We start from the raw sequence: 12,920 nt of genomic DNA, 5'->3' as shown, positions 1-12,920 counted from the left end.
TACAATGACGCTAAGTTGAAAGAGAATAAATACATACACAAAAAGTATTTGAAGATATTTATCTGTGTTCCTTTTTAAGTTATTCTGTGTGTATGTGCTTAATCTAAGATGTTTACCCCTGGGTTTCACACAATCTTCCCATAGAAGCTATTGTGAAGTTACTGCTTGAGCAAAGAGGAGGAGAAAGTGGGCTGAGGGAATAACATCCTTTAAAAATAACCAAATAGCTTTGATAATTAGAAAACAGTAAAAAGAATTATAGAAAAACATGCAAAAGGTTTTATGCTGAAATCTGTTATCCAGAAACCTTTTCAAGTATAAGAATGCTTATTCTCTTTACATTTCCAAACATCCAAAGGTGTTCAGAAAGGGGATTAAAATGTCCCACAAATCTCAGTCACAAAGAAAATAAATAATACTCACTTGGATGCAACTGTCGGTTCCTCAAAAAAGCAAAAGTCATCTCCATCATCCCAAATTTTGCTTGACCCTTTCCTATTGCCACCAGCTTGAGATTTGTTACACTGTCCTCGGCTGCTGCCACCTCCTCCTTTTCCTCCTCTGCCTCGGCCTCGTCCTCCTCCTCTGTTTGGCCTTCCTCTTCTCTTCCCTGATGAACTCATTTTCTCCTACTAACAAAAAAAAATGTTAACAAACATTCTTACAATTATCCAACATAGTCCAGATTTTTTGGTACACATCATATTCTTATTTATATGGTATAATAAAGAGTATTGCTAATAAATGGTCTGTTTCAAAATATGCCTCATCTAATTCATATGTCCAAGAAGCAAGTGTACTCTTCCACAACAGTCATTGTAAAATACAAAAGCATTTAATACAAAAGCTATTCTAGTCTCTTGTGAGAGCAAGTTTTTGCTAAAATAGCTGTAGCGTTAGTGCTTTCGTTTCATCTGAAAAATGAGTCTAGTAACAATGCTTTGTGCTTACCTCTTTTCTTCAGTAGACCTCAGAGCACTTTAAAAAGGCAGGTAAATATTATTAGCCAGATAGAACAGGTGGCCCAACTACGACCTCATGGAGACTTAGAATTCACATCCATTCAGCCAGAGTCCATCGGTGCTGACCCTTAAGCATTCATGAGAACAAGCTGGGGTTTGTACGAACTGAGCTAATCAGGGCTTACACCTGCTTGAAATACACAGACCCTATGGCTCTGCATGCATCTTAGGGGGATCAGTGAGAGACCAGGACCTTCTGTGAGGAGTCTTATGCTTCCCCAGCAGTTTTGGTCCCAACTCTTACATACTGCAGTTTTAATGGGGCCCTACTAATGGGACTTCTTAGGGCACAGGTGCCCCGGAGACAACCCTTAAAAGGGATATCCACTGTGGAGAGGAGTCCACTCTTTATTACTTTTCCACCTTAAAGTTCACAGAGCTGGGGAGGATAAGAGGGGGGAAGATGATGCATGTTCCCCTACCTCAGCTCTTCCTTAGCCTGCTCACACCCCTAAGTGGATATCCATAATGCTGAGTGCCTCCTGGAATCTGGGAGGATGCCGCCACACACATGGTTTTGGACCTCTTCTGTATGGGAGGGAAAGATCTGTGGATAGAGCCCTCTCCTCTTTCAGGGGCATAGCTGGGTTCCCTATACAGAGATCTGAAGCAATCTGCAAGAGGCGCTATAGTCTAGTAGATAAGACATGATTCTAGCCATATCTCTCAACCTTCAAACCTGCCATTACATGACACAAGCCATTTAAAACCTACGAAAGAAGATCAAAACGTAGACAATCGGCATTGTGTTGCATATCACAACATAACTAACAGCCTGCAATAGCTTTTTCACTGTAACATCAATTTTCCAGGATGTTTTCTCATTGTGGAATTCAATAAGCCAGTTTTTAAAAAAAGAAAACTGGAAAGACAAATGCCATGATATGCAATCACAAAGAACCTTTCCTGGGCAATGCCGATGTAACACTAGGTCTACAAGAGAGTGTTATAATGGAAATGAATCCCTATCTCTGCTAAGCAGAGGTTGCAGCCACTCCACAGCGAAGGAGGGGCCAGACGCAGTAGGAAGCCTGAGCAGCACACCCAGGAAGAGCGCCAGGCACAAGCAAAGGTGCCGGCAGCTGGTCACGGATACCTGGTCATGGGTACTGGTGGGGCTGATCGGTCGGGGGTGGGGGTTAAGACACCTTCCTCCCAACAAACACACGCCCACCCACACCCTCGGGGGAGGGGATCACACCCAGCACAAGACATAAAACCAACTTCCTCACACCCCAGACCCTCCAGTGACATCACTGCCCCATTTGGGACAGCTCGCCCGCCCCCCGCCCCAACCTCCCACAACACCCCCCATCCCTCATGGGGGACACTCACCGCCCCGCCATGGTGACCCCCCCCCCACAACACGCCCATGGAGACACCCTGAGCCCCCCATAACACCCCCGCCCCCCAGCATGCGCCCATGGGGGGGACACGCCGCCCCACAGGGGCCAGCCCGCGACCCCCCCCCACACACACACACACAGACCTGTCACAGCCCCAGGGACTCCGCCGAACCCGGCCCAGCGCAGGCACCGCCCACCCGGAAGTGAAATGCTTCTACTTCCGGTGGAAGAGGCAACCGGTCCCTATGGCAACGGCAGACGCCGCCTCCCAGCCATGGCCGGTGAGAGCCCCCTGCCCCGAACCGCCCCCCCCAGCCCAGAGCCCCGCCCCCGTCCCCGAACCGCCCCCTCCAGAGCCCCGCCCCCGCCCCCCCCCCCCGGGGTTTCATCCTCATCCCATGTCACAGCCCCCGGCCAGGCCTGGAGCCTGGGCAACCCCGCTAGGTGCCGCCCGGCTTCCAGCCCCTGCACAGTGGCACCTGGGGTCTGCAGGAGGCCGGGCCCTTGGAGGGGGAGGGGGTCCTAGCTGTGGAGCAGCCGGGTCTGTGCCTCTCCCCCATAGACTCAGAGACTCCAAGGCCAGAAGGGACCAGTATGATCACCCAGTCTGACCCCTGCACAGCGCAGGCCACAGAGCCTCCTCCACCCACTCCTGTAATAGACCCCTCACCTGTGACTGAGTTACTGACGTCCTCAAATCCTGGTTTAAAGACTTCAAGGTACAAGGAATCCACCAGCAAGTGAGCCGTGCCCACGCTGCAGAGGAAAGCAAAACACCTCAGCTTCTTTATTTCAAAGGCGCTTTGTGTTGTGACTGCTATTGGCCCCGTGTTTATCCCCTGTCCCCAGCTACCTGGTGTTTCCCTTCTTTTGGTGCTGGACGCTGATGTTTGTTTGTGTCTGTCCTGAATGGGGAGCGTGTTTGTTTGCATTATGTTTTTCTTGTGTTTTAATTTGTTCTCATTCATTTGTGTCATGCAGTACTCCGAGTGCCTTGGAGGAGGGATAAGGACATTTTATGAATACAGTTATATGGTTGGTTGGTTGATTGTAATTTGTTTAAAGGCTTGGATTCCGAAATAAAAGTTAAAAATGACACATTTTCTTTTAACAGCTCCTGAAGTTTATAGAATATCTTTTGTATTTCCAAATAATGACAAGTATGGTAAGAAATTCTTGAAAGTTAGTGCTTATTTATTCTTGTTGACTGCAATTTAAAACATTGATAAGGTATCTCAAAACTAGAGTGACCAGATAGCATATGTGAACAATCGGGACACCTCTTTTTGGGGGGGAGGGGAAGGGTATAGTTGCATATTAAGACAAATCCCCTAATATCAGGATGGTCCTCATAATATCGGGACGTCTGGTCACCCTAATCAAAACTGAGTTTGTGGTATCAAAAATGTACTATATACCAACTTCGTTGCAGTGACAGAGGTCAGATTTTATCAACGCAATCTTTATTTAAAAAGGAAAAGAGAATATGTCTCAACAACACGTCTTGTTTACTATTAAAAGTAAAGTTCCTAAAAACTTGTGGAAACTAATATAAGTGAATTTATTTTCCCAGCGTTCCTCCAGTTATTCCAAACCTTAAGACTTTGTTTACCTAAAACACCATTGCTTTTGGTTGGGAAAACCAGATGCAACTAGTTTCAGGGCAAAAATGGATAAAATAGTAATAACAATTGCTATCTTTGAGCTCATAGGTCTTTTGTATCTCTGACTTCTAGAGATGTATTCTAAGATTTAAGTTTTTTGGTTAAATACTACCTGATATGAGTTAAAATGATTGTTTGAATTTCAATAGATTGAAAGTAACAGGGTTTCCGTGACTACTCTTCTGCCTCATGTGTTTTAGATGGTGAGTGCATAAGAACAGCTGATGGTGCTCTTGAGAGGCATGGAGATGGAGTTCATACCACCCCTAATGGAATTACTTACACAGGAAACTGGAAAAATGATAAGGTAATTTAAAAGTTCTTTATTTTTAGACTTCTATGGAGCTTTCAGTTAACATTAATAAATATTCCATTGTTTCCCACTGGTTATCTAGTTGTAAAGAATAAGCCTTGGATTGTCTTTCTGAATTACTGAAACAAAATGAGTAAATATAGGAAAATAGTTGTTTTTTTGTTGTTGAGAAAAAAATTGATGCTACAGAATGTATAGTCTCTGTAACTAGACAAATAACTGAGTGCTATTAGAAAGGAGCCTCTCCTGGCAACAGTTGATCTGGCATGGCATTCTTTTTAGTTTGGATGGTGTTTGCTTGGTTTTGTTTTTTTTAAAAGACAGTTCAGTAAAAAAGCTATATTAAAAGAATGTTAAAGGGAAACTGACATTGATTTTGATTGTCCAAACTGAGAGAAAAGCAAGAGTAAATACAGCACCAGCAGAAATAAGTAAACTGTTAAGGTTTTGTATTAGATGCAAGTTTGATGAAGCTGATGTGTATGGCTTATTGGGTGTGTATGTATTGCTTGGAGGGCATTGTTGGCACCATTGTAGGCTATGTGAAGTTGGAAAGAAATACACAAGTCTTTCCCCTTCTTATTTCCATTCTGTTAAGGTTTGGGATGGACAGGGTCTGTTCTGCTGTAACTGTACTGTCACTAAACCATAGATGCTGGAACTAGGGGTGCTGTTGCACCCCCTGGCTTGAAGTGGTTTCCATTTGATACAGGGTTTACAGATTAGTTCAATGGCTCTTGGCACCCCCATTATACAAATTGTTCCAGCAGTCCTGCACTAAACATAGATTTTGTTTGATAACAATTAGGCTTATAGTAAGAGTGTGCTGTAATATGTTTAAACTACAAGGGATTTCTCAGTGGTCCAAGCCTCAAGTATATAATACTTGATCTTTATAGAAGCAAAGGATCAAATGATGGCAGGGTTAATTCAGCTCTCAGCTTTATGGGGTAGATTAGTGTGGTACTATTCAGTTTACTATGTATGGGTCACTGGGATGAGAGTTTAAAAGCTGAGGTTCTATCTATTCTCTATGGACACTAAAGATCCCATGACACTTTTCATAAGAGAAGGGGTTTATTGTACAGTTACCTTGGCCAAAAACTTCCGAGATCTGTCTGAAAACCTTGCACTCTTTAATCCATAAAGAGTATTAGTTGTACTACCCATTTTTATTTAATAATATGGTACATTCAGAGAATTATCTGAAGACATTGGTATACACCAATTATTTTAAGAATAAGTATTAACCCTCTTCCTCAACTTCTTGTTGAACATAGATGAATGGCATTGGAAGGCTTGAGCATCCTTCAGGGGCAATTTATGAAGGAGAATTCAAGGACAACATGTTTCATGGAGTAGGAACGTATTCCTTTCCAAATGGAGCAAAGTACATTGGAAATTTCAATGAAAATAAGTAAGTTTAAAGCAAAAGACACAAGAGTTGTTTAGGCTGCATTCTTCAAGCATGTTTGTTTTAATACTGCATGATATTAAATCTCCAAATAAAGTTGAACTAACATGGGAGTAGATTTCTATTGCCAGTAAAGGATGAGGCCATCTTGAAAATTTTCATTTCGTAGGGCTTGACTAAATGAGCATTTAGTGCCCAGCAAGTTGCGGTATAAATCTGCATTGCTGCAGCACATCATGTGCTAACGGTTCCTGTGGACTCTGCTGGTGTGCACTAAAAGTTCCTTAGTGTGGACTGAAGTACATCACTGTGCTGTAGGAAACTTGTAACATGCTGGAGCAATGTCTGCATGAACAATTAGTGCCCAGCCCATTGAAGTATTGCAGATTTACACCCCAGCTTGCTGCACACAACCTGCTCATTTAGAGAAACCGCTTGTACAGGCATGCCCATAGATTCATACAGTTTAAAATCAAAAGGGATTAATGTGCTAAATTAAAAAGACTGCTAGAACCCAGTATTTTCTCCCTGTCAAGGTATTTGTACACTGTAATTAAGTCATCTCTCAGTCTTCTTTTTGATAAGATGAACAGATTGAGTTCTTTAATTGTCTCACTGTAAGGCTTTTTCTCTTGCTTGGAATAATTTTTGTTCTTTTCTGCATCCTCTTCAATTTTTCAACATCCTTTTTAAAATGCAGACACCAGAACTGGACATCACATTTAACTGTCAGTCTCACTAGTGCCATATGCAGAGATAAAATTACCTCACTGCTCCTCCTCACCACTGTCTTGTTTACACATCCAAAGTAGCATTAGCCCTGTTTTCCAGAGCATCACACTGGGAATTTACGTTCAGTTTATCTGTTTTGATCCTTTTCAGAGTCATTGCTTTACAGGATCCAGTCTGTAGGTCTGGCCTGCATTCCTTGTTCCTAGATGTATGACTTTGCATTTTATTGTATTAAAACACATTTTGTTTGAAGGGCCCATCTTACCAAGTGATCCAGATCACTGTGTGTGAGTGAGCCCTGTTCACCTCATTTATTTACCATTCTGCCAATCTTTGTCTCATCTGCAAATTTGATCAGCAGAGATTTTACTTCCAGATCATTGATGACAACATTGAATAGTGTCAGACTCTGCAGAACCCTATTGGAAACATCCCATTCAATGATGATGATTCTCCATTGATAGCTACTTTTTCAGAATCTCATGCAGTACTAAGTCACATGCCTTACAAAAATCTAAGTATCTTACATCTATGCAATTACCTTTATTAACCACATTTATAATCTCATCAAAGAGTTAAACCAGGTTTGTGTGACAAGAACTATTTCACATACAGTTATGTTGACTGGCATTAATTTTTTTCCTATTTCTTTATTAATTTAATTGTTTATCAGCTTTTCCATTGTTTTGCCTGGGAGTGATGTCAGGATAACCAGTCTATAGTTACATGGGTCATCCTGTTTGCCATTTTTGAATATTTGATACAACATTAGCACTCTTCCAGGCTTCTGGAATATTCAAAGTCTTCCAAGTTTTATTAAAAATTAACATCAGTGGGCCAGAGATCCCCTCAGTCAGTTCTTTTATGATAGTTGGGTGAAAATTATCCAGGCCTGCTGACTTAAAACTATTTATCCCTAGTAGATGTTGTATACCATCCTCCTTGGTTACTGATGGACTGGAAAGCAATTCGTCATTCTCATGTGATACAAATATATCGTCCTGCTTGTTTCCAAGCACATAACAGAAAGATTTATTGAACACGTCTACTTTTTCTGCATCATGATTAACAGCTTTATTATCTCCATCTAGTAATAGCCCTATACCATTTCTAGGATTTATTTTGGTTCCTAAGATATTCAATAAACTCTTTCTGATTGTCCTTAGCACTTCCAGCCATGAGTTTTTCCCTGATATCTTTAGCTTCCATTATCAATTTTCTATATGTCATAACTTCTAATTAGTATTAATTGCTATCTATTTCCCCCTTTTCCATTTGTTATATATTGCTTTTTTAATTTCTAATTGTTGCCTTCTCTTTGTCAATGAACCAGGATGGGCTTTTAGCCAAAGGTGTCATCTTTCTTGAATGTGGAATTATGGCTTTTTGGCCATCTAATAAACTTATCTTAAAGAACTCCCTATTTTCATTCTTGTTTTTCTGTCTGTTTCTGTCTGTTTTCCTCCCAGTCAATTTTCACTCATAATTTACCTCAGCTTTGGGAAATTAGCCCTTTTGAAGCACCAATTATATATATTACTGATTGGGACTGTCCTCTGTTTGCCCACTTTGAATGTAATTAGGTCATGATCACTGGTCCCCAGGCAATCACCAACTTCCAGTCCCGTGATTAATTCATCTTTATCTATCATGAGGTCTAACTAGAGTTACCTTCAGTGGGGTGCAATACCTTTGTGGTAAACAATTATCTATAATTTTTAGAAACTCCAGTGATGTTTTACCACTGACCGCATAGAACTTCCAGCATACATTCCTCAAACCGAAGTCCCCCCATAACAATACAATTTTACTTTCCACACATTACAAACTGGGACACAAAGAGTAACTCATCCTGTTCTCCAGCTTGATTCAGTGGTCTGCACTTGCACTAGGTCTCCAAATTTGATGATGATAGCTGTATCATTTTCAGCAGCTCAGGCAAAAGTCCATGCTCCACTCCCAGTAAGAATTTTTCCTAATGGCTTTTATGTCATCACTAGGTTTCAGGGTTAACAGCTGATTGTACAGAGCTACTGTGCCTATGTGCCTATGTGCATATTTAGAAAAAACCCACAGCATTGGTTCACATTTGATAGATTATCAACACAACCATAAGGGCTAGAATTTTTTTTTTTAAAGACAAGTTTAGATTCCAAAGTGATGAGGAAATGCTGGATTTGAAGGTATCTTTTTATCATTCAGGTTAATGGAAAAGGTGTACTGCTGATTTTATAAAACATCAGCTGAGTCTATTCATAGAATATTAGGCTTGGAATGGACCTCAGGAGATCATCTAGTCCAATCCTTTGCTCAAAGCAGGACCAACCCCAACTAAATCAGCCCAAGCAGGACTTTATCTAGCCAGGCCTTAAAAACCTCTAAAGATGGAGATTCCATCACCTCCCTAGGTAACCCATTCCAGTGCCTCACCACGCTCCTAGTGAAAAAGTTTTTCCTGATATCCAACCTAGACCTCCCCCACTGCAACTTGAGATAATTGCTCCTTGTTCTGTCATCAGCCACTACTGAGAACAGCCTAGCTCCATCCTCCCTGGAACCTCCCTTCGGGTAGTTGAAGGCCGCTATCAAATCCCCCCTCACTCTTCTCATCTGCAGACTAAACAAGCCCAGTTCCCTCAGCCTCTCCTCATAAGTCATGTGCTCCAGCCCCATCATTTTCGTTGTCCTCTACTGGACTATCTCCAATTTGTCCACGTCCTTCCTGTAGTGGGGGCTCAAAATTAGACACAGTACTACGAATGTGGCCTCCCCAGTGCCAAATAGAGGGAAATAATCACTTCCCTCGATCTGCTGGCAGTGCTCCTACTAATGCAGCCCAATACAGCGTTAGCCTTCTTGGCAACAAGAGTGCAATGTTGACTCAGATCCAGCTTCTTGTCCACTGTTACTCCCAGGTCCATTTCTGCAGAATTGCTGCCTAGGCAGTCGGTCCCCAGTCTGTAGCATTGCATGGGATTCTTCTGTTCTGAGTTCAGGACTCTGCACTTATCCTTGTTGAACCTCATCAGATTTTTTTTAGCCCAGTCCTCCAATTTGTCTAGGTCACTGTATCCTTTCCCTCCCCTCCAGCATATTTACTACTCCCCACATCTTAGTGTCATCTGTGAATTTACTGAGGGTGCAATCCACTCTATCATCCAAATCATTAATGAAGATGTTGAACAAAACCAGCCCCTGGAGCACTCTGCTTGTTACTGGCTGCCAACTAGACATCGAGCTGTTGATCACTATCCATTGAGCCCGATGATCTAGCCAGCTTTTTATCCACCTTTATAGTCCATTCTTCCAACCCATACTTCTTTAACTTCCTGGCAAGAATACTGGGGGAGACCGTATCAAAAGCTTTGCCAAAGTCAAGATATATCACGTCCACATCCATAGAAGGCAATCAGGTTGGTCAGGCATGACTTGCCCTTGGTGAGTCCATGCTGACTGTTCCTGATCACCTTCCTCTGTTCCACGTGACTCCAAATGGATTCCTCGAGGACCTATTCCATGATTTTTCCAGGGACTGACGTGAGGCTGACTGGTCTGTAGTTCCCCGGATCCTTCTCCTTCCGTTTTTTGAAGATTATTGATGCAGGGTTGTGAATGAGGGTTTTTTTTCTTCAGTTTTGAAGTTAATACAAGATTTTCTAACTACCACCTCTGTCTAACGTCAGAAAAGCAAGCTGCATTTTTTCTGTGTATTAATAATAAACAATGAAGACTCTTGAATCAGAATACAGTTTTGCTGGTGATGCATAGAGAGAACAGAATACACTAGTGCTAGAAATGTGACCAGTGATTATGATGTTTTTAAATCATCGGTTCCTGTTCTCAGAATCTAATCAGATACCCAATACAAATCTGCATACTAAAACCAAACCAGCAGTTTGTGGAAAATTAATATCACATTTATTTTACTGCTTTACAAGGAAAATCCATTTAAAATTACACTGCCTAGCATGTGTATTTGCTATTTCACAGTTTGTAATTTTAAACTCTAATATAGAGATTCTGTATGGACTATGGTATGAAACACAAGACGTAAGCATTCTGTGAGAATCAACAGCGAGTGCCTAGCATTTTGGCAAGGACATTTGGAAATACACCAAAGGCGTGTGTTCTCTCTCGAAAGCCTCAGTGTGTTAGGCCAGCACAATGTCTGTACACCTCCTCTATCCCACTTAGGTGAGACAGAAGCAGTACGCAGGTCTTTTGCTGGCCCTTTGCACAGCGGTGAATATCACCAGTTATGAATATGTTGTTAATCCAGTATGCTCTTAGCCCCAGGAAGGACTGTGTTGTTGTGCTCTGGGTCCACATATCAGCAATGGAGGAATAGGACTTGTTCAGATATATCAGAGATCCCAGTGTGCAAAAAAATGTGTGAAGGGAAGTTGGCAACAAAGCTCCTGGAAGCTGATCAGTTGACCAGAGGTTGGCTAACTGATTCCTCTGGTCTGGTAGTTGGTTATCTACCACCGTCATCTCACCCAATGTATCATAGTTTCTTTGGAGGCAAGGAAGATTCGTTTTCCATACCACCTTGTTTATAGTTCTCTGTAATGTTTGAAGCTGGCTTGTAATTCTAAATACACCGTACTCCCTGACAACCCTTGGTAGGTTATCTTGCTAACTCTCAGGATTCCTGATTTCCACCTGCTTTCTCATGGCAGAAGTGGGATAGCTAAAGGATCACTGCAGAACTTTTGAGAAAACTGAGATACTACCATGCCAGTTTGCAGCCACCACCATTTCTCTTTCACTTCTCAAGAGGAACAGGGCCCCAGGACTTTTTTAAAAGTTTAATTCTCCATGGGCAAGGCATGTTGGAGCATAGACATTACTTCACTGAGAGAGTATTCAGATATGATTTTGACCTTGAACAGAGCTTTAAAATATCCACAATGACATGCTTTTTTTGAGGAGTGAGTCCAAAATGGCTCTCATAGGAGTCTATAAATCCTGCACTCTTTCTTGGTGCACTATAACAATGACTATTGGTAGGGATGAGGAAAGGCTAAGGAAAGATACGTTGACAACAGTGAAATCACACAGTAACTTGCTTTATGAAAGTATGCATCTTGAAGGTACCCCCTAATAAAAATCAGGGTAAGTGTCATGGAGCTTAGTCCGGCTAACCTCAGATCACAGGCCATCTGCTGGGAGGAAATTGTAGGGCATCCACTCTACTATTGGGAAGGGAGGTGTAGCCTAGCTGGTTCACTTCTTTTGCCCTATATATTGCCCCTGTTGAAGTCTTTCTGGCTCCTAGGTTGAGCTTTTATAGCTTAGAGTCATAGAGTTTAGGACCAGAAGGGACTGTCCAATCATCTAGTCTGACCTGTATGTCAAAGGCCAACAACATCACCCAGTGCCTGCAGACTAAACACAGAAACAGATCAAAACGTTACAGTCCACAGGAGACTAAACTATTATATGTCCCAGGCAGAGACTCAGAGGGATCAAGATGCACCATTGCCCAAGGCCCTTGCAAGGACAGGGATTTAGTTAAGTGAGATATATCCAGATAATCCCAGCAAGTGACCGACAGCCACATTCTGCAAAGGAAGGCAAAAACACCCCAAGGTTACTGTCAGTCTGACCTGGGGGAAAATTCCTTCCCAACCCCACATATGGCAATCAGTTGACCCTAAGCATGTGAGCAAGAACCAGCCAGCCCAGCACTTGAGAGAGAGAGAGAATGCTCAGTGCCACCTCAGAGCCCTGGCTCACCCCAGTCAATGTCCCATTTCCAGCTTTGGCCATCCCAGATGCTTCAGAGGAAGGAGACCAAAATAATCCAGAATATATTGGGGGAGAAAGATCCCTTCTTGATACCTGCAGGTGACCAGCTGAAGCCCTGAAGCACAAGTTTAGGAACATAAGACAAACTGGAAGGGTCTCCTGGGGCTACCCAGGAATAATTACCACACAGGAAAAAGTTAGGGGAACTGCTTGCTCCATAAAGCTGGGGTGAAGTGCTGGAGCCTAGTGCCCCAACTTCTGCTGGTCTATTGATCTATCTAGGTATTTCTAGAGCTCTCATCATCGTATTCACAACATGTCGATTTCATTCTCCATTACAGGCTGGAAGGGGAAGGAGAATTTATAGATACACAGGGCCTGGAATGGAGTGGCATGTTTCATTCCACAGCAGCACCGGGACTGACGCTTAAGCTGGAACTGTAGCTATTCTGCACTAATAGTAATAGGTTTTCAATACTGTTCTGATGTTGCATTTTGACTCAATAGTTGTAACCAAGGTTTTCAATAGCAACTGATGTCAGCATTTATTAGAAATAATTTCCCAGGATACATACTGTAAATAAAATTAACCAAATAAACGTAAACATTGTTTTTCTTTTCATTTTCATCTTCAGATCATTAGGAAGTTCCATTTTAAGGATGTCTAACAAATTA

General features: G+C 42.2%; 2 protein-coding genes across 6 annotated transcripts in view; one reads left to right on the top strand and one right to left on the bottom strand.

The window, feature by feature from the left end:
• DHX57 (DExH-box helicase 57) overlaps positions 1–2,599 on the bottom strand; it is a 32,413-nt gene extending 29,814 nt beyond the window's left edge. For 2 of the 5 annotated variants that reach the window (XM_067532793.1, XM_067532798.1), the window contains exons 1-2: positions 952–1,085; positions 424–632 (exon numbers count right to left, since the gene is read on the bottom strand). In XM_067532793.1, coding sequence (XP_067388894.1) covers positions 424–623 — 200 coding nt within the window. In that variant the 5' untranslated portion in view covers positions 624–632; positions 952–1,085. Of the gene's footprint in view, positions 1–423; positions 633–951; positions 1,086–2,511 lie in introns of those variants that run through there. The other 3 variants (XM_067532794.1, XM_067532796.1, XM_067532797.1) reach the window with 3 other exon arrangements.
• Positions 2,600–2,603: 4 nt separating this feature from the next.
• Positions 2,604–12,844, top strand: MORN2 (MORN repeat containing 2). The gene is made up of 5 exons (XM_067532799.1): positions 2,604–2,649; positions 3,483–3,533; positions 4,233–4,339; positions 5,626–5,762; positions 12,587–12,844. Exons 1-5 carry the CDS (start codon positions 2,643–2,645, stop codon positions 12,687–12,689), a joined length of 405 nt encoding a protein of 134 aa, XP_067388900.1. The 5' UTR covers positions 2,604–2,642; the 3' UTR covers positions 12,690–12,844.
• The last annotated feature ends 76 nt before the right edge of the window (positions 12,845–12,920 follow it).

This window comes from Emydura macquarii, unplaced genomic scaffold, assembly GCF_026122565.2.
Source record: "Emydura macquarii macquarii isolate MOO-44397 ecotype Brisbane River unplaced genomic scaffold, CSIRO-AGI_Emac_v2 contig_3305, whole genome shotgun sequence".
In the NCBI taxonomy this organism is placed as follows: domain Eukaryota; kingdom Metazoa; phylum Chordata; order Testudines; family Chelidae; genus Emydura; species Emydura macquarii.
The sequence above is the reverse complement of the archived record's forward strand: the minus strand, read 5'-3'. Positions and strand labels throughout refer to the sequence as shown.

Bases quoted from the DNA above. Each gene is read 5' to 3' on its own strand.
- MORN2 (XM_067532799.1), top strand. The intron at 3,534-4,232 runs GTAAGAAATTCT...CATGTGTTTTAG, and splicing joins TCCAAATAATGACAAGTATG to ATGGTGAGTGCATAAGAACA. The intron at 4,340-5,625 runs GTAATTTAAAAG...TGTTGAACATAG, and splicing joins GAAACTGGAAAAATGATAAG to ATGAATGGCATTGGAAGGCT.